Genomic DNA, 21,551 nt, shown 5'->3' with positions numbered 1-21,551 from the left:
ATTATCACCTGTAAGTTATGGGTTCCTAGAGAGATTAGTAAGTAGGACAACATGAGGAAACCTTCAACTTGGCCTCTGGCGCTTCATGGCAATTTCTAAGTGGGTGGTGGTGGTTCTAAGCCGTTACGGATAAACTACCTGCCTGCTAAGCCCAAGACCCTGTAGAACAGGTTACTTTGGACCAAGCGTTGGGGAAAGGATGAAGGAGGTTTCCAAGGACAAGGCCAGCCTGGGTGAGCCGTCCCTCTGGGGTGGGGGTAGCAGAGAGCAGACTGGGGCCCCGAGGTGGGACTGGGGCATTGGCACGGCCCCAGACATCCCAGTGCCTGTTTCTGCCTAACCCCTCACCCCACTTTCTACTAAAAACAAAGTGGCCACAGGCTTTTCCAGAATGGCGGTGACTGTTGGGTTTGCAATTTTGCATGAAGCTGCTGCTTTGCTTTAGGGCTGGGGTGGGGAGGGCAGTGAAGAAGCCTTTATGTGGCTCCAACTGTGAACGAGGCACTGACCGCTGCTTGCACCAGATTATTTGAATTATTCTTGCCATTTTTAGAGGTGAAGAAACTGAGGCCCAGAGAACTTAAATGGCGCACCCCAAGTCTTAGCGCTAGTTAGTGACAGAGCCAGGATTGGAACCAAAACCTAAGTTCTTGGTTCTGGAATACCCTTTCTGAGAGGGAACAGTGATCAGAACAGCTCCCATTTCTTGAGCGTTAGCCATGTGCAATGCTCGAAGCTGCTGGTTCTGAGCCTCAGCTGCACGTTGAAATCATCTGGGGAGCTTTGAAAATTCCCAGTGTCCAGGCTGTAACTCAGAATCTGGGCTGGGGCCCCGGCATCAGTATTTTGAAGTCTCTGCCCTCCTCCTATTATCCCGGTGTGCAGCCAAGGTGGAGAACCAAGGCTCTAAGTTACAGTGGTTCTGGAACTTTAGCATGCGTCAGAATCTTGGCGGGGTTAGGGGGTAGGAGTTGCTTAAGATACAGAAAACTTGCTAAAATGCAGATTCCTGGGCCCGGCCCCCAGAGGTTCTGATTGTGTAGGCCTGAGGTGGGGCCTGAGAATTCATGTTTCTTACAAGAACCCGGATGATGCTGATGCTGCCGGTCCATGGACCCCACTGAGAACCATTGCAATAGCTATAGTTACATCATCTCACTCAGCCCTTCCAGCTGCCCCTCCAGGGAGCTCTCCCACCTTACAGACGGGGCACAGACTAAGAGAGGTGAAGGAAGTGGCCCAGGCACCCACAGCTCATCACAGCCACGCTGAGGTTCAGACCAAGGGCTGGGAGACTCCCAGACCTGGCGTCTTAACTGCCTCCCTCCTGTGGGGACTTGGGCCCTCCCTAAAAGTCACCAGCCCTGAGGAAAGCATCAGGCCCATTAGAGTCTGGAGCATGGGCTAGGAGCTGGAAAATGCGTGCTCCCCTAAGGGGACACTTCCGCCACTAAGCCTGGGACTAATTGGGGAGGTTCCTGTAATAAGAACCCGGCTGTAGTAGGCACTCAATAAATGTTCGCTATGCGGATTCATTGAATGAGAGACCTGCCTGGGAAAGCAGGCCCCAGGGCACTCCCAGGCCTGTAATTGCTTCTGACTGGGGCAGGTTTCCTGGCCACGTTAGCCTCAAGTTACTGTAATGGGCAGGCAAGATTTAGCAGGCCCCGGGGACTTTTCTGCGTGCCCACCCCTTCCCCATAAAAGAAGAAAAGCCTCATTTGTGGCTTGAAATAGGCCAAGTAGGGCCGAATCCAACCCAGAAGGAGGCTCCCAGGGGCCTGTTCACTTCCCTTCCATGCTGACAGAAGAATTTTAGTAAATGAGTTCCCTCCCCAAAAGACTGTTTAACATCACAAGCAGGCAAGGACTGGACGCAACTGAGGCTGCACCTGGAAGAGGGGCCTCCACGAGGCTGCAGACGCCACTGAAGTCCCTGCTTCATGCAGGTTGACAGCTGCCAAGAAAAGCAACTCCATAAACAGAGCTTTCGGCTTAATAAGGGTTCATCTCGCCCTCTTGCAGAAAAAGTGAGTGCTGGCAGAGTCTGAGGTTGCGTGGGACAGCCCAATTTAAATTCCGTCAGCCCCAAGATCTCTATCCACTAAGGAGCAGTATTTCAAGTCAACAGCCCAACCTTGAGTAAATGAGATAACACGGAGAAATGCTTTGTAAATGGAGAGGCCCTATGTTCGGGGCAGTTATTATTATAGCTCTTATTGTTACTATTATTGGTTTGGCCTTTATAAAAGAGAGGTGCTAGCGACATAAATTGATTTTAATAAAGCCAATATCCCAACATTCACTGACATGGTATTTTAGATGCTTCTGACCCATCTGGGTGAGAGCGGGAGAGGAAACGATGCTGTGTTATTATTTCACACAGCCTCAGCATCAACGCATCACCATCTCTGCGACAGGCAGGTGGTCACAAAAGTCCAAAATCAGGGCATGGGACATTCAGACACAAAAGAGGGAGGAGAGGATTCGCGTTTCTGGTTAAAGTGTGCTGGCTGCGTCTGGCATTGCGAGAGGCACTAGGAGTGCAAAGATGGACAAGACGCCGTCTGTGCTCTCAGCCTGGGGAAATCACACTGCAGCCATGGGTGATGTGCTGCCCAACCCAGAGTGGGGGGCAGCGTGGAGAGCTGAGATCTGAGGCAGCTTCACCGAGGTGACCACTGTGCTGGATCCCGAAACAGGGGGCAGAGTTCAACAGGTGGAGGAGAAGGGCATCCAAGCAGAGAGGGATCAGCTGAAAGAGAAAGTGATAGGTTCTGATAAAGGCAAGGGGGTGGGAGTGGTCGGAGCCTAAAAGGCAGATGTTACCAAGATTAGGAGGAGGAAAGGGCAGAGCAGCAGATAAGTTCTGAACAAGTAAATTGACCCATAACAGCAGTATTCATAATGGCGAAAAAAACGGAAACAACCCAAATGTCCATCAGCTGATGAATGGATACACAAGATGTGGCACATCCATACAACAGGATATTGATCAGCAGTATATGGGACAACAGGGGCGAACCTTGAAAATAGCATGCTAAGTGAAAGAAGCCAGACACAAAAGAGCATGTAGTTGTATGATTCTATGTATACGAAACATCCAGAACAGGTAAACCCATAGTGGCTGTCAGGGACTGCCCAGGGAGGAAATGGGAGAGACGGCTAATGGGTGCAGGGTTTCTCTTGGGAGTGTTGAAGATGTTCCCAAGTTAGGTTATAGTGATGGTTGCACAACATAGCAAATACACTAAAAATCACTGAGCTGTACACTCTTAATGGATGCATTTCATGTTATGTGAAATATCTCTCAACAAAGCTGTAAGCAATATTTAAAAAAAAAAAAACAATTGCTTTAAACACATGCATGCAAAAAGTAGATTGAGATCCGTCACAAAGGGTCTTGAATGGCCTAAAAGTGGCAGCGCATGGCAGAAGCACTACTGGAAAAATATTTTTCAACTTCAGAGAAAATGAAAGAGCTTAACATTCCTTCAGTTATTGCCACGGGCCAGGCCCCTCCTGGGCCTGTTGCATGTATTAACTCATTTAATCCTCATCCCGACCCCAAGAGGTAGGTAATATTATCCCCACTTTACAGATGATGAAACGGAGGCACAGAGAGCCTAACTTAATTTGGGTCACCCAACTTTTAAGCAGCATGAGCCAGAGCAGAAACTGAGGCAGCCCAACTCCAGGGTCCTTGCAATTAACCACTGCCCTATATTGGTCACAGACTATCAGAGCCTGAAGGGACCGTGGAGGGCAGCCCAGTCTAAGCACCTCATTTTACAGGTGCCCAAAGACGGGATACAGCAAGTCTATAGATTTTTCCAACACAGCTGCCTTAGAACCAGGCAGGTGAAGTCGGTGTGTCACACAGGCAGAAGACAATAGGGAGTGGAGGAGACTGTTTCCAACTGGAAAGGGTATACACCACCTAAAAAAAAGTTTCATGGGTGGTGGTGACAGCCAAGTCTAACACATCTGTGGGCTTTATTCTACTTAAGGGACACTAGTTTTCAAAGCTCTGGGACTTTGCACACCATTCGAGCATCCTGAGTCACAGGAACCAAGAACAGCCTGGCTTGGACTGTTCACACCATCAGTGAAACATTGAAACCTGGACCCCTAAAGGCTTCACCTTGGATCTTGTCCTAAGTTGTAAAAAGGAGCAAGTGGTCCTGTGGTAGCCCAGAGTCGTCCTCTGGGACTTAAATCAGAGACTTCTGGTCAAAGTGGGCCTTGTTCCCAGGGGGATGGCCGCTGCTGCAGCTTCTTTAAGCCACGCCACATGGCAGCAGTTTTGAGCAGCCTGATGGGGTAAAAGGTAAGAGGACAACCGTGATTGCCATCTATAGATGCGAGGGGACCATCCTGGGGAGCAGAGCTGAGAACTGTGTAATGTGGCCCTGGGGTTGACTTGGAGACAAATTGCAGCACGCTGTAAGGAAAGAAACCCAACCACAAAACCGTTCTAAATGGAACTTCTGGAAGGCAGCCATCAAACGGGGAATGGCGACCACTGGGAATGGGTGTGGGAGGGACTCAGGAACTAGCCTGAGGCTTCGACCCGGGGGCTGTAAGAGGCCTGTGACTGTGTGCTGTTGACGCTTGGCTCACTGTGTCCTTTCTTCCAGCTGGTCATGCAGTATCTCTACTACGGCGGCCCAGAGTCACTTCTCATTAAAAACAACGAGATAATGGAGGTAAGGAATCTTTCATGTTACGGGGTGGGTGGCACCTCTGTAAACTCAGTCACCGGCAGTGTCTGAGGGGCACTGTGTTGGGTTTCTTTTGGATGCAGGTTTTGGGGTCCTGCCTGCCTCCTTAGACCTCCCACGGGCTTCTCATCAGAGCCCCTCCCTGGAAGGCTGGGGTGCTCAGGGCGCCGGCCCAAACCCTTTTGGTAGCAACCAGCGAAATCCAACTTTAACTGGCTGTGGGGGTGGGACAAAGGAAATTTACTGCGGAGGCTGAGGCACAGCTGGGGCTCAGATAGCATCATCAGGAGCTATTTGCCGACTTCTCCCCTGTCATTTGTAAGAGAATTATCTGCAAACATTCCTCAAATCACAACGTGTCCCTGGATGCAGAAGCTGAAAGCTGATTGCAGCGCTCTCCCTGCTCATTCGGGTCGACCATCCCTCATCCCGCAGCTCCTTGGCTCTGCTCCTCTCCTACCTCTCGAATTCAGCCTGTTCTCCCCTCCCCTGTCCAGAGGGCTCGTGTCTGCCCCTTCTGTCCAAGGCCAGGGTTTCCTCTGCTCCTTCCTAGAAGTGGAACTCTTGTCAGTTTTCCTACTCAAAGCTGAGAGCTTTGAACCAGAAGCCAAAATCACTCGGATAATCCTGAGCAGAAGAGCCCAGACCCCAGGCAGGCCTCTGAAGGCCAGGGTGCCTGGCTGATGAGAGATGTCAGAACACTATCCATCATTCAAGAGGCAACCCCACGTGGTGGTTAGAACGGGGACTCTGGGCCAGGCTGAGTTTAAATCCAGGCTCTGCCCCTTCTGAGCTGTGTGATCTTGGACAAGTGATTTAACCTCTCTGAGCCCCAGTTTCCTCACCTATAAAATGAGGATAACAATATCTACCTCACTAGGTTTTGAAGAAGTTAAGAGTTCCTATTTATAAGATGCTTAGAACAGCGCCTGGCACATGGTGAGAGCCATAAGGACTATGTATTCCCATTTACCCTTTTCTTACTCTGTGAAACCTTCTGTGGTCACTCTGCCCCCCCCCCCATCCCTCCAAGAGTTGCCCTTTTGTCTCTCTGGACTGCTCCTCAGATACTTCTCCACGCCAGGACCAGTCTGAGGATGAGGCCTCTTCTGTAAACAGTTTATTTTAATTATTTTAAAATAGAAATAATGAGCATCCACTTAAATCATGTAAATAATACAGAAGCGCTTGTCATAATAAACAGCTCAGCCAGCCACGCTCTGCCGCCCCAGTCCTTTCCCCAAAGGCAATCCCTTTGAACTCTTGCTTGAGCTGTTCCTTCCCCTCCCCAAAGCCTGTCACTCTCTCAGCACACATCCGTGGAGCATCTCCAGCCGGGCGCCGCGCTCAGGGCCCAGATACAGCAATGGTGCGCCTGGACAGAGAGCCCTGCCCTCCTGGCCTCTGGTGAGGGCGACAGACATGACATCATGTCTGGTGTGAGGAGGACTAAGACGGGGTCAGGGGGCCAGACAGCGGCAGCCTGGGGGTGGGGGAGGTGGTCTGGGAGGCTTCTCTGGGGTGGCATTCTCATGGAGACCTGGATGAACAGAGAGAGTGAGCCACGTCGATATCTGTCTTGCTAAATAATGGCGTTCACCCTTATTTCTGGACATAACAGTTTTAGGCATTTTTGCTTGACCTTCTGCTAGAATAGAGGTGAATTTGGTTCACTTCGACCCCCAGCATAGATTCGGTCGCTCTTAGTCCTCTAGGGTTGCCTTTGTGCTTTAAAGTGATGTCCTGTCACCTTTATTCCCAGTCCCTTCACCTTAGGACACCATAGTGGACGTTGAGGATTTCTCTCACCATTCATGTCTTTCTTTTCACCTCCCAACCTCTAACAGACTCTTTTGATGGTTTTCAGCTCCTGTCTGCAGCTAAATTTTTCCAGCTGGAGGCTTTGCAACGACACTGCGAGATTATCTGTGCAAAGAGCATCAATACGGACAACTGTGTGGATATTTACAACCACGCCAAGGTAACCCACCCCACTCCGCGGCCCCAAGCACACGCCGCGCACTGAAACGTGACAGGCTTCTCCTTCACGGGCACACTGTGTCGGGGCGAAGGACGGATGCTGGCCTGTTCACTCGGGCCTGAGCCACCTGCTCTAGAAAAGATGCCTTTCCCTTCGTCCCGCCTCTCCAGAATGCAGTGAAAGCAGGCACCCAGCAGTTTCAAAAGCAGAGTTGTTCTCACACAGTGTTTCTCAAACTCTAACGTGCATATGAATCACATTGCAGACTGATTCCGCGGGCCTGCGGTGGGCCCTGGGTTCTGTTTCTAACAAGCTCCCAGGCTGAAGCTTCATGCTGCTGGTCTAAGCCACACCGTGAGTAGGAAGGTTCTGGAACAGTGGTTCTCAGAGTGGGGCACCCAGTCCAGCAGCATCAGCATCTTCAGGGAACTTGTTAGAAATATGAAGTCTAGGGCCCCACCCCACACCTCCTGAATCAGAACCTCTTGGGGTGGGCCCAGCCATCCCAGGCTTCGAAAGCCCTCCAGGTGATTCTGGGGCATCCTCAAGGTGAGAAATGGTCTTCTAAAACTGTGTAGAATCACTTAAAATCTCTGTGCTGAGCCCTATCACAGACCAATTAAATCAACCTCTGGGGGCGGAGCCTGGGAAAAAGGTGTTTTTCAAAGCTTCCCAGGTGATTCTCAGATGTGGCCAAGGTTGAGACAGGTTGTCAGCACTGGAGGGGGTCCAAGGAGACCTCCTAGTCAGGTGGACCCAACACCTGACTACTGAGCAGAATCACCTGGGGAGAATTTTGAATCTCTGTTGAGCCCTGCCACCTCCAATGATCTCTGCAGTGGGGCCCAGGAATCTGTATTTTAACAAGCTCCCAGGATGACCATTGTGACTTAAACCCTAGGGCCAATGTTCACTCTGATTTTGGGGAACCACTGATTTCATCCATTTCATTTCACAAGTGGGGATACTGGAACCAGGAGAATTAAACTAATTTGTCCAATTGCCACTTCGTTTTGTTATATGCGCGCAGGACAGGGGTATTAGCATTTGCTAGGAAGAAACCATGAGATGCGTTAAGATCCAGAATTAATTTAATTTAATCTTCTTTTGCATAACTGGAGCTCAGTACACATGCCTCCCGCATCCACGGCTCTGTGGAGTCACAGCTGACGTGAATCACACTCTCATTGCTCATTGTGAAAAGTCAGGTTGCGTTTGAGATGTTATTTTCTGACTTAAGCCAACATCCAGTGAGCCCTTTTCATGTGCAGGCGCCTGTGCTAAAAGCCTGGTTGCATCGTCTTTTTTTAATCCTCACCACAACCCTTGTAGGTAAATACTATCATTAGTCCCATGTCATCATAAGGAAACTGAGGCATAGAGAGGTGAAGTAACTTACTTAAGGTCACACAGCTATTACTGAAATTTTTTTTATTGAGGTTAAATAGACATAACATGAAATTTACCATTTTAACCATTTCTAAATGTACAGTTCAGTGGCATTAAGTACACTCACATTGTCGTGCAGCCATCACCACCATCGATCTGTTTTCTTCTTCCCAAACTGACACTCTGTACCCATTGAACAATAACTCCCCATTTTCCCTCCCCTCAGCCCCTGGCAACCACCATTCTATGAATTTGAATTATATGAATCTGTCTCTATGAATTTGACTCCTCTAGGTACCTCATATAAGTGGACTCATACAGTATTTATCCTTTTGTGACTAGCTTATTTGACTTGCCATAGTGTCTTCAAGATTATTCCATATTGTAGCATGTGTCAGAATTTCCTTCCTTTTTTTTTTTTTGAGGAAGATTAGCCCTGAGGTAACATCTGCCACCAATCCTCCTCTTTTTGCTGAGGAAGACTGGCCCTGAGCTCACATCTGTGCCCCCCATCTTCCCCCACTTTATATGTGGGACACCTACCACAGCATGGCTTGGCAAGCGGTGCCATGTCCGCACCCGGGATCCAAACCGGCGAACCCTGGGCCACCAAAGTGGAACGTGCGCACTTAGCTGCTGCACCACTGGGCCAGCCCCAGAATTTCCTTCCTTTTTAAGGCTGAATAATATTCCATTGTGTGTATGTACCACAATGTGTTTATCCAGTCGACCCTCAGTGGACACTTGGGCTGCTTCCACCTTTAGCTACTGTGAATGATGCTGCTGTGAACATGGGTGTGCAAATGTCTGTTTGAGTCCCTGCTTTCAGTTCTTTGGGGGATGCAGCCAGAAGTATAAACCTAGCTTTGTCTGACTCCAAAGCACAAGTTCTTGACCCTGTGTTTACTGTCTGGCCTAATGAATGTTTGAGATATTTGCAATAATCCTCGATACTCAAAAAAGGTCTTCTGATTGGTGCCAGGCTACTTTCTACACTCTCACACACACTGGGTGTTTCGGTTAAGTGAGAGTTTTGCCAAAATCTGGTTTCTCATGACATGGCAATTTTTTTTTTTTTAATTTTAAACTGATTACTGTGCAGAAAAGCATCCAGAGAGACTCTGTGTACCTGGGACGAAAGCCTGATCAGTCTGTGGTCCTCCACCTGCTCCCCTGGCCACAGACACTCAAATTGCCCTGTGAACCCCACATCCACAAGTGGCTTTTCCATGGCCTGTCACCTTGGCATCAAGGCCTGCGTTCCACAGTTCCATTTTAATCACTTCAGGCTCCTTGGCGGGCAGCTTCTGTAGCGTATCTTGTTATTTAATATTGTGCCCTGATGCAGTGTGAGCCCAGGGTAGGAATATGTTTGTGCTACAGCCTTAAAATACCAATGGCAGAGAACTCTCTTTCATTTGTCTATCTTTACAGCCAGAGCTTTGCTTTTTACAGACACCAGCCTCTGCCTCGGCCTCCCAGGCCACATCCTGGAGTGTTTCCTATGAAAACGTCCGCCCTTGGTGCTATTTGCATGGAGGCCAGGGCGAGGCCAGCAGCCCCTGCCCTTTCTATGCTCTGCTTCCCCTGCGCTGTGGATACTGCAGCGCCCCCTAGTGATCACATGCCATGTGGATTCTGTTCCTGGCAAATTGTGCTACAAATTGAGGCTGGTTTAGTAAAAAAAGATGGGAAAAAAAAGACACCATCACTTGGTTTAAAACCCCAGGAAATGCAGACATTAGATGCTAACAATCGTGTTCCAAATGTCAACCAAGCCTTGGCCGCATAAGCTACGCTCATCTCACCGTTGGAAACAACTGTGGGATTTATGCAGACAAGAAGTCCATGCCATAAATGCACGGCTTAGCCATCTTTGTTTCTCCTAGCAAAGCTGTCCCGAACTATTCAGTCATGAAAAAGAGGCCCTGGGGCTTCTGATGGCCCCTTCAAGGGTGTCTTTCACCTTTTGAGAAAAAGAACCAACTGGGTCATCAAGATGAACCTAAGCTAATACAGTTAGCTCAACAGGGTGCTGTGCTGGGAAGAACATAGACTTAGAAACCAGGGGATTCATTCACTAGTGTTTATTTAGCACCCACTGTTCACCAGGAACTGTGTTCATCTGAATTTAATAAATTAGTAAGACGTGGTCTCTGACCTTGAAAAAATTATAGTCTAGGACAGGGGTCAGCAAACTTTGTAAAGGGCCAGATAAATATTTTCACACAGGCCATACTGTCGTTTTTGTACCTGTCAGTTCTGCCGTTGTAGTGCAAAAGCGGCCATAGACGATATGTAAATGAATGGGTGTGGCTGTGTTCCAATAAAACTTTATTTACAAAAACAGGTGGTGGGCTGCATTTGGCCCACAGGCCTGTAGTTTGTCAACCATTGGTCTAGGAGATGAGAGTGCCAGTCCCAGATCTGTCAGTAATTAGCTGAGTGGAGGTAGGCAAGTATCTAACTGGATAGTCATTATCACCAAATATGAATGTGAGTATTTATTATGCTTATTATTCTTCACTTACACTAATTTGTGATGAGTGACATCCATATACAAAGCAAGTGGCTAGGTGTGTGGGGGGGTTCTCTCTGTGTCTACAGAATCAAAGATAGGCATCTCTGAGCCTCAGTTTCCCCACCTGTACAATGAGGCCTTTTACTCTGTGACTCTAAGAGCAGGGTTCCTGTTGTAAGAATGGAAGCATTCCTAAGATCTCTCCCAGCTCCAGGATACTATGCATCCAGTGAACATTTGGGTGATGATAAGCCCACTCACCTCATAAACCTCACCAGGCCCTCTTGGCCCCTTGGAGACCACAGAATCCCCTAGTGTGTCTGCGTCCTAACTGTGCAGAAGAGCGTGGTACCCTCTCGTTCACTCCCCTCACCTTGCAGCTTGGGAAGTGGAAGCATAGAGAAGTGAGTTGACTTGCACAAGGTGGCACATGGTTTTTATGCACGTGGTTGCTGTTGGCTTAGTGAATTAGCACATGGCATCAGTGAGTTCAAGGTTACAGGATTGGTCCTTCTATGGGCCAGTTAGCTAGGCTAGGTTCTGTAGTTACAGTCCACACCCCTTATCCCAACCTGGCCACCTACTTTATCCATGTGGAGCACTGGAAACCAGTTAGTGAGAAGGAGAATAATAATTATAAATAGTTTACATGTTATAATAACAGCTAACATTGAGTGAGTGCTGACTGCCATCAACCATTGTTCTAAACACTCCACGCATTATCTCATTTCATCGCAATGACAGACTATTAGATATTATCATCACCCCCATTTTATGGGTAGGAATTATGAGACACAGAGAGATTATATAATTTTCCCAACAGCCGATGGCTAGTAAGTGGCAAAGTCTGGAATAAAAACTCAGGCAGGTTCTAGAGACCCCTCCATTAGCTGGCTTCCCAACCTGCCTCCCCCGAGGGTGACAGATGGTAGAGTCCTACCATAAATCATATTCCACTGAATTCTCCCAACAGATCTGTGATGCAGATGTCATAATTCCTATTTTGAAAATCAGGAACCTAAAGCGAAAGGCCAGGTGACCCAGCCCTGGTCACATATTTGGAGAGATGGGGGAGCCCCAACTTGCCTCCAAGTCTTCCAGCTCATTCCACCATAGCCTGTTGGCACTGCCTCGTTGTTGTTCCACCATTTCATGTCCAACAACTTAAAGGGCATCTCTGGTTTAAAGGACAGGATCGTAGAGAGTTCAGAAGGATGATCTAGCATTTAGATAATTTAGATGATCCAGTATCTAAATAAAGTAGCAGGATGTCATCTCAAGGAGCAATTAGCACTTCTGAGCATTCAGTTCATTGCAGGAGAGAAACTCACAAGTTTTGAAAACTGTAGAAAAGTTTGGAAGACAGATAGCCAACCCACATATCCACATTTACTTCTGTGTCTTAAACATAGATTCCTCCACCAAGCACAGTCACGAGGCTACACACCTGTCCTCTGATTAAGGGACCAGGCTGGAGGCAGCATCTCAATGGTTAAGCATGCAGCCTTAAAGATTTGAATTACCAGCATTCAGTTCCTGGTTGTGCCCTTGACATGTCGTGTGAATTTTTGTAAGTTACTCTCTTGCCTCTGGTTCCTTGTCTGTAAATTGGAGGTGGTAATACACCTGCCTCAAGGAAGGTTGAGGATTCGATGAGATGATGCCCGTGAAGTGCCTAGCAAGGTGCCCAGCACATGGTAAGCTCCCAATAAATGATCACTGTTCGTATCATTATTCTGAGAGTTAACTGTTCGTTCATACATTTAACAAATACTTATTGTCTACCGTCTGCCAAGCCCTCTGCTTGTGCGTATACCAGTGGACCAGGTCAACATGATCCCTTCCTTATTGGTTTAGTCTATTGGCAGTCAGGTCTCTAGATCAATTTCTCAACCTCAGCTCTGTTGACAGCTTGAGGTGCATAATTCCTTGCTGTGGGGACCATCCTCTGCTTCATGGATGCTTAGCAGCATCCCCGGTATCTACCCGTTAGATGCCAGTAGTACACACACCACCGCCACCCCCAGATTGTGACAGCCAAAAGTGTCTTCAAACTTTTCCAAATGTCCCCTGGGAGGCAAAATCACCGCCGGTTGAGAACCACTGCCCTAAATGCAGTGGGTAGGTAGGCAGTGCCCACTCGTAGGATTGTTGTGAGAATTAAATGAGTTAATACTTGTAAAGAGCTTAGAACTGTGTCTGCAACTCCATTAGGGTGCCAGTTGTCTATAGTGTAACAAAGAAACACAAAACCCAGTAGTTAGAACAGTGAGCACTTATTTGGCACATGGGTCGAGGGGATGGCTGGAAGGTTCTTCTGGTCTCAGCAGGCCTTGCTTCTGAGGTCAGCTGGCGGGTCAGCCGTGGTTTGCTTTAGTGAGCCCTGCTGGGCTCTGCTGCTGTCTCTCCTCTCAGCTTCACATGGTGGCTCACCCTCCAAGCTAGCCCAGGCTTGTTTCCGTTAGAAACAGGGCTCTGAGTGAGAGCACAGAAGCACACAGGGGGCCACTTGAAGCTAGCTCAGAATTGGCAGCTCTCACTTCTGCCATGTTCTATTGACCTGAGCAAGTCACGAGGCCAAGTGGTGGAGAAATGGACTCCAGCCCTTTGATGGGAAGAGCTGCAAAGTTACGTCTCAAGAGTGTGAATACAGCTAAGTGTGGAGAATGAGGGCCATTTTTGCAGCCCATCTCCCGTTCTCCATCCTTCTAGATGAAAGCTGTCGGGTGCATTGCAGAAACGTAACCATCTCCTGCTTCCTCTCCACTCTCCACAGTTTCTTGGAGTCACAGAGCTCTCAGCATATTGTGAAGGCTACTTTCTCAAAAACATGATGGTCCTCATCGAAAACGAAGCATTCAAGCAGCTCCTGTATGACAAAAATGGCGAAGGGACGGGCCAGGACGTGCTGCAGGACTTACAGAGGACGTTGGCCATCAGGATTCAGTCAATCCACTTGTCGTCTTCCAAAGGTTCTGTTGTCTGAAACGCCCAGCGGAGGGAACGCTCCCCAGGAACTTCCCAGATCTCCTGCTACATTGGCCTCACACAAACACATACAAATCCCACATGGCGTCTGATTTTGGCCAAGGAGCTGCCTCTATGGCCTCAGCTTCTCTTGAATAAGCAAACTCAGCTCCCATGTGTTCCTGTTGAAAAACAAAGGCTATTCCACCGGTCTGCAGATCAGCTCGCAGCTGGGTCCGGAGCTTGAAGGTCAACGTGGGGCAGCCAAGCTAACCCCAGTCTGAGCACCCCTGGGGCACTTGAACACCCATTGTGGGGACCACTGTCGAAAGGATGGATTGAGAACTAAGGGTCCTTTGGTTTCCAGGTTGACAGTTGGAGAACTTTACTGACCCCAAAGAGCATTGATTACGCATTAAAGACTTTAGCAGCTGTGGTTCAGCAAGAGTCAGGCATGGTAGCGAATTGGTGAGACTATTACCAATAACGAAGAAATAACTTGGCAAATTTTTAGGGGTGGGAACTTTTTAAAATGTTCATAAAAAACCAAAAACAGGGCAGCCTTGTAGTTTAAAATATATTTCTAAAAGCTTCACAGTTCATTTTCAACTGAATTGTGTTTAGGGATCTGTGTTTTGAGGTTATTTTTTTTTTCTTTTTTTTTAAAGAAAAACAGTAAGTCACAGGTCCACACTGTATAACATGCATCTGACAAGATATTGCCGATATTCTATACAAGGTGAAATAATCTGCCTTAGTGATCATGGTTACATAGAAAAGGTGCACTGCCAATGATTATCCTAATTCAGTAGTTGAAAACAGCCTGCATGCTAATCGTGGTTTCGGGATGAGATTTAAATGCCCCCACGTAACAAAACATGCGTTTGCATGGGCCTGAACCTGTGAAATGTTATGTTTGCGCTTCATTTTTTGCCAAGATAAAAATGTTCCATCACTTCTTGCTAAAAGTCCATCTGGTGAAACTAACATATCCATTTCTTCTCCCAATTACGAATGAGTCTGGGATGCCTTTGCAGAAATGTCTTTATAGATGATGCTGAATGGGGGGTGGGGGGGAGCACGTCCGAGAATTTACTATTAATCCCAGAGTTTTCTCTGTATTCTCAGAAGATGTTAATAGTTTGTTACTAGCCAGAGAATATGACTATGCTAGATTATTTTTAAAGATGAAACATATATGATAGGATGGATTCTTTCTGTATTCTGAGAGTGTACAGTATAGGGTTATCTATAATGAAAGTGTCTATCGACAGGGTTCCGTTTGCTCTGCCATATATTATAAGCAAAACAGATTGGTGAGGTGCCACAATATTCCAAATAATTTTTGAGTTGCTGCCTTTTTTCTCGTCCTTTCATTTGAAACCTAGATACATGCAGTAAAAACTAGGAGAATGACTTTTACCACTTTGGGATGACAAAGTTTCGTTGATAAACCTATTTCCTAGCATGCCTTTGGGAAGTTGTGTGCAGACCCTAGATTCTAAAGGAGCTGCTGTTCATCCATCGAGCTCGCTCCCTGAGCCATTGTTCAGAGGACCGGTGTCCAGTCCTGTTTCTTGAGTCTGACCCGTGGAGTGCATGGGCCACGCTGTCTACAGTACTGGCTCTCCTGGATGCTAATACATCATCCACTTGGTCATTTACCATCCTCCCCAGGCCCCACCATCAAATGAGGAAAGGGGAAAAAAACTGCCTGCAGGGGAGTCCAAGTCACAGATGCACAGCACGTGTGTGAGCCGTCACTGTCTCCTGCCTCCGTCGTGTCCTCAGAGATGCTACGTGGATGTTTCCTTAGCCTCGACTGACTTCCCTGTGAATGTCTAATGCCAGTTCAGGGTCTCCAGGCGTTGATTTGTACGGTGGCAACTCTTGACGGGCTTCTGTTATAGTTTGGTGTGCTTTCTCTGTCATTAAAAGCAATGATTTTCCCAAGCTGTGCATCGTTTGTATGGTGTGAGCGAGCACTTCGCCTAACACTTGGAGCCAGAGAACTTCACCCAGTTAAGAGACTGGAAAATGGCCCCACAGAAAAAGTCTGCAGGGGAAATTAAGACATGAGATGAAAGATAGGTGCTCCTGTTGCTGACAGTGGGCCGTTACCTGTCTACTCTGAACTAGAGCTTGGCTGGGAAAGCTCCAGTCCTCTGGGTCTGTGTCCACCTCTGGGTGTTGCCCTTCCATTTCCTTCTCTTCAGGCAGAGGAACTGACAGGTGCCGGCTCCCAGGCCACTGTCTTAGAGCCTCTTCCTACTGCAGCTGACTCGCCTGCAGAGGGTGACGTTCTGGCTGGCATTTGTGGCCTTGATGAAGCTTTTTGGGGCTGAGGGGATGGAGGAAAACAAGTTCTGTCAACAAGGTGCACCCCCTGCCTTGCCCCAGCAAGGGCCAGCATGAATCCATGCTCATGGATAGTGGCATTATTCTTGGGTGGGGGTTGGATGTCCCAGTGGGACAAGCTGGGTGTCATCATCACTGAGGTCAAACCAAGTCCCCAGCTGGTCCTGACCCAGCCTGGGCCCAACCCAGGTCTGTGTGGGGATTAATGCCTCTGGTTCCTCCGCAGAGGCCTACAGGAAGCCTGGAAACCTGGCCAGTGAGGCTGGGCAAACAGCTGACATCACTAGCACCTTCCAAAAGTGACTACTCACCCCTGCTTAGTAGTTGGGGTCTGTTTCTTCTTTAAGAAGCAACCAAAGCCATGAAGAGCCAGGGCCCAGAACTCTGAGTCAGGCCAGGAGAACAGAAGGTCGATTATTTTTGTGCATCCCCCTCTGGGTAGCCTCAGGGTGAGTGAGCCACTGGATGTATTCCCCTTGGAAAGATAAAGTGTATGCTGTGGCCTTTGCCTGTTGCTTGTCTGGTAGACAGCTTTGTCATTCACTTCTTAGCAAAGCCTGCACAAGGACCCCTTAGCATCTGGGGGGAGGTGGGGAGCCTGCCTGCCTGCCACAAAGCTCCCCTCCGCTCCTTCCATTTGCCAGGAGCAGCTGTAAGTACGTGCTTGCAGTCACCCAAATAAACACAAAGGCTCCACTCGGCTTCTGCTGCCGCTGCCCCATGTGGAATCGGGCTTCTATATACCATGTTCGAGTGTCATCCATGCTCCCTGGAAGGAGAATCCTCCACCCTAAATGGAGATCAAGGCGTGAGTTCCCATCACGGAGGGGCCCAGGCGGAAGCTGGAAGGAAGCGCAGTCACGCCTCAGGGTGGGGTTGAATGGAGGGGCTCTCAGATCTCCACCCCTGAGATTCTGCAGTTCTGTGGTTCCCTTTTTGTAGCTCACGTTGTTTTTCCCGGGAAGCCCTAGGCAGAACGTGTTACTCCAACTGGGTGTCGTTTCATCCACTGTTGTCTGATCAAGTCGGTTTTATCACACAGGGTTTTACTAACCTCAGGCCATGCGCCACGGCACAGCATGGATAAAGGGGTGAGGATCCTAGATGGTTCTCTGAGAAAATCTCCTATTTCACCAGACCTGGGTTCCCTGCCTTCTTCCAAAATCAGTGCTACTCTCCCCCCTCCCCTCACCTCGAGTTTGCTGGCTTGCGTCACAGATCGAGGGTTGCAAGAAGTAGCCACATCCTACCACTCCTGACTCCTTTTCCTACCGGCCCCTACGCAGACACCCTCCGAGACTAGCAGACCACTTCTTAGGCTTCTCAGCTTGAGGGTTCAAGTAGGGAGGCGTCCACTGAGCCCCTTCTGTGCAGTACCCGCTGCTGGGCTCTGGCTCCACACGTTCCAAGCCAGTCCAGCCCCTAACCAGCCTTGAGACACTGGGCAAGTTAGTTTACCTAGTTTTCATTTTCCTCTTTTGAGAAATTGAATGTAACTAACAGGATTGTTGGGAGGATTAAAGGAAATATTTTGTATGGGTCCTACACAGTTAGTAGCAGAAAAAAGGTATTTCCAAACTTCTAAGACTGAGCAGAGGGAAGGAGAAATTGACGACTCGCACAAGGAAAGGAAGGTTAATGATTTTGCCCATTTCTAGAACTTTCTACTGCAGCAATTCCCATGGTGGTTTGTGATTCTCTAAGATTTGGCTACTTAGTCCAGGGGATGTGGAGAAATTCCCCCAAAACAGCTCCATTGCGAGCCAATACTGATGGCCTAGAGGTTAAAGTTCACCATTCTCACCGCTTCTGCAGCCGGGGTTCACTTCCTGGTCACGGAACCACGCCAGACGTCTGTCAGTTGCCTTGCTGTGGCGGCGGCTCATATAGAAGAACTAGAATGACTTATCACTGGGATATACAACCATGCACTGGGGCTTTGGGGAGAAAAAAAAAGAGGAAGATTGGTAACAGGTGTTAGGGCCAATCTTTCCCTACAAAGGAGAAAAAACCCAGCTCTATTGCAATCCTAGTTCCTAGCACTGTCAGTGATCAAGAAGTGTTTAAGTCAATGAAAGCCAAGTTCAACTAGATTTTCTTTCATATAAATGCTATAAATATTTCATATATTTTCATAGAAATAGTAAACATAAACTATATAATATATAGAAATACTAAACGTACTTTCCTATAAATACTATATTTACTAAATATTAGAGTTGCAGGGACCAGCTCTCCTAAACTCCTCATCTACTCAGAAATGTGAGACTCAACATTGGTGACTCATATGACATGAGTCTAAGGCCCGAGGCCCCACAAATGAGTGAGCAGACAGACCCGCTGGGGGGACTCTCCGTCCAGCGCTGGGGACCATGGCTCCTTGGAGAGGAGGAGTATAGCCACAAGTCCCCAAATGAAACTAACTGCTAGATGTCAACTCCAGAAAAATCCGGATCGCTGTCCTCATCAAGTCAGCAGCTAAGTCCGTGTCCTTTGCTGCCCCTTGAGTGTGTGGACACTCATCCCCCCGCCCTCCACTGAGAAATCTCCCTGGTGAAACTTCGTGTCCTTTCTGTTCCTCCCAGCCTGGTCAACGCCTCGAATCAGGCAGCACGTGCCTTCGGACAGGGCTGTTGCAGAAGCCGCTGTGATGCCTATTTTTTCACCCTCTTTAAAAATAACCCAGCAGATTTTAAACTTCCTGCCTGGTGGGAAAAAAAAATAGAACTCGCACTCAGCAATCACAGAGCACGTTATTTCCCATTGCTGATGAGGCAGGCAGATAATGAGTGCCCTGCGAAAGGACACATCTCCGAGTTTAGCTCTGAATGTGAAAAGACAATCTGTCTGTGTGAATAGGCAATTAAAAGAGATGCCCCAATGTCGTTGATGCACTCTTTGGATGTTGCTTTTCAGAGTTAACCTTCAGATGAGTGAAGTTTAACGCCATCTCACACCTCTGGGACTAGGAGCTGCAAAGAGAGGAGGCGGGTAGTGAACAGAGGGCTCTGGGCTGGGCACCAGATCTTAACTCTGGTCCCGTTGCTGCCATTGGCTACTTGGGTGACCTTGGCTGGACCTCTTCTCCACTTTGGACCTGTTTCCTCAACTCTAAATGGGAGTCTTTCTGAGCTGATGTTCTCTGCACCTACACTGGGACATGTCACACTTCTTTCACTACATTCATATATTAGAACCTTGCAGTAACACTATTTAGTGTGATAGAACATTCTGGATTGCATCCAGGAAGACTTAGGAAAAGGAACCTCAGATAATGATGACGTCTTCGGTAAAACAGGCAGGAAACTGAATGAGAGCCTTACCACAAGGCTGCAAGGATATTTTATGATAAGGATGCGTCTCACCAGATCATAGCTTCATGACTACCATCTCCTTTCTGTTTTGGTTTTTTTTTTTCACTTTTTGTTTTTAAATAATTTTGTTTTATAGATTCATAGGAAGTTGTAAAGATCGCACAGAGAGGTCCCGTCTACCCTTCACCCAGTTTCCCCCAACAGTTACCGCTTAAATACCTCCAGTACAATAGCAAAACCAGGAAACTGACATTGGCACAATGTATGTGCATAGTTCTACACCATTTTGTGACGTGTGTAGATCTGTTTAACCACCACAATCACTATTCCATCACCACAAAGATCTTACCCCCTCCCTCCACACATACCATGCCCAACCCCTGGCAACCACTGGTCTGTTTTCCATTTCTACAGTTTTGTCATTTTAAGAATGTTATGTAAATGGAACCGTACAGTAAGTGGCTTTCTTCACTCAGCTCGGTGCCCTTGAGATCCATCCAAGGATGTCGCAGTTATTGAGAGGCTGTTCCTTTTTATTGCTGAGTAATATTCCCCAGTGTCTCATCTCCTTTTAACCAAGTACACGGGAATGGCAGGAAGTATGGCAGTGAGACAGCATGGCTCTGGCAGCTGACTCTGGTTATAGCTCCCACAAAACAAGTATGTCTCCTGAGAGCTGGACAGGACTTTCTCGTCCTGTAGCATCAAGAGGAGACTGTCCTATGATGTTAGTCCGACAATTTGGTGTTAGTGATGGATCACAGAGATCCACTGCTCCCACCTGAGCTAAATGGCTTTTCGGCTCTACAGTGAGGTCCTTCTGTGATTGACTGACTTTCCCAAACATCTCACGGATGGCGTAGGGAACACTTCTCAAACTCAATCTGTAAGCACATCCCTGGGGATCCTGTTGAAATACAGGTTCTGAGTCAGTGGGGCTGGGTCAGGCTTGAGACTCAGTGTTTCTAACAAGCATCCAGGTGATGCTGATGCTGCTGGTCCAGGAACCACTCTTTGAGTAGCGAAGGTGTAGAGTATTGACAAATAGAAATGGCAAGCAATAGGATATGCTGGAGTATAAGAGGAAGGCATTTGGTGTAAACCTAATTTGGCCTGACTGCTTTTTTCCAAAAGGGCCTGACATGGCCATCAAGCACGCATTGTATATCTGCATAAACATTTGCCATGTCCCAAAGACAAGAACAAAGGCCCTTAAGATAAAGGTACAACTCCCCCCCTCCCAACTTTGGCATTTCCTTAAGGATAAGCATCTTTCCTTAGGCTAGGAACTGACTGCTGTGCTCACCTGTGACCACCCAGCTCAAGACAACAGACCTGCCACCCTGCTGTGTCCACTGAGCCAGCAGACCTACCTGCTGTGTCCATCAATCGCTGTGCTGACAGAGCAGTCTGGTGACTATTGTAAAAGGGACATTTCAATCATATGTGAAACATCCTCTTTGAGGGTATATAACCACTCTGTACACCCCATTTCTTTGGTGCCCTTCCTTCCTTCGGGAAGAAAGGCCCCAGGCCACGGTCCTCACATTTTGGCTCAGAATAAACTCACCCAAATTTTCATTTATAGATTGGTTATAGATTATTTTCGTTGACCGTATGGAGGTCAGAGTTTCCTCTCAAACCCTGTCTGCTCAAACCGTGCCAGACCCAACCTGTGACTTTTGTCCTGTCACCTGGGCTTTCTGGAATCTCAACCTCATGGGCTATTATGAGCCTTTCCTTCTGCCCCAGACCGTGAAAACATTTTAACAGTATTCTGAGAAAATCATTTGAAAAACCTAATTTTTTCTAGGCAGAGGGTTCAAACAGTCTGAATGAAGCCAAAGGAATTACTCACACACAATCCAATTCTACCCTCACTTTTTCTTGGTCTGCCTTTGGTCTAAAGCAAATGTACTTATTTCATAGGTGTTTACTGATGGCCCAATATGCATGAGGGATCCACCTTGCTGTTATGGCATTAAGCACCCAAACTCTCCCCCTTTTATTCTTCCTTTTTCTGTCAGGGTTCGCAGTAGAGGGAGAGGAGAAAATTCTTGTTTATTTTCAGACTGTTTTCTGTACTCACAGAGGCCCCCTGGGAGTGGTAGGGACACCCGGGAGGATCAGGAAGGGAACAAAGACAGCTGTCCCTTCCACCTTCACTTCAAGGTACTTTGATTGTGGAGAGCGTTGAGCAAAGCATCTGGTTCAAAATGGCTGCCGGGCGACCTTGAGACTTGTCAGCGTTTGCCATGGGGAACGCCAAGCGAGTAGAGAAGAAGAAAGAGTGGCAG

The 21,551-nt window shown here is 47.9% G+C and overlaps 1 protein-coding gene across 5 annotated transcripts in view; it reads left to right on the top strand.

Moving 5' to 3' along the window:
* The window catches only part of ABTB3 (ankyrin repeat and BTB domain containing 3), a 301,218-nt gene extending 285,684 nt beyond the window's left edge, over positions 1–15,534 (top strand). For all 5 annotated transcript variants that reach the window (XM_070507006.1, XM_044781106.2, XM_044781113.2 and 2 more), the window contains 3 exons: positions 4,641–4,709; positions 6,592–6,705; positions 13,392–15,534. In XM_070507006.1, coding sequence (XP_070363107.1) covers positions 4,641–4,709; positions 6,592–6,705; positions 13,392–13,601 — 393 coding nt within the window. In that variant the 3' untranslated portion in view covers positions 13,602–15,534. The remainder of the gene's footprint in view (positions 1–4,640; positions 4,710–6,591; positions 6,706–13,391) is intronic.
* The last annotated feature ends 6,017 nt before the right edge of the window (positions 15,535–21,551 follow it).

Source organism: Equus asinus, chromosome 4 (genome assembly GCF_041296235.1).
Source record: "Equus asinus isolate D_3611 breed Donkey chromosome 4, EquAss-T2T_v2, whole genome shotgun sequence".
Classification (NCBI taxonomy): domain Eukaryota; kingdom Metazoa; phylum Chordata; class Mammalia; order Perissodactyla; family Equidae; genus Equus; species Equus asinus.
This window is presented reverse-complemented; position numbering and strand designations above follow the sequence as displayed.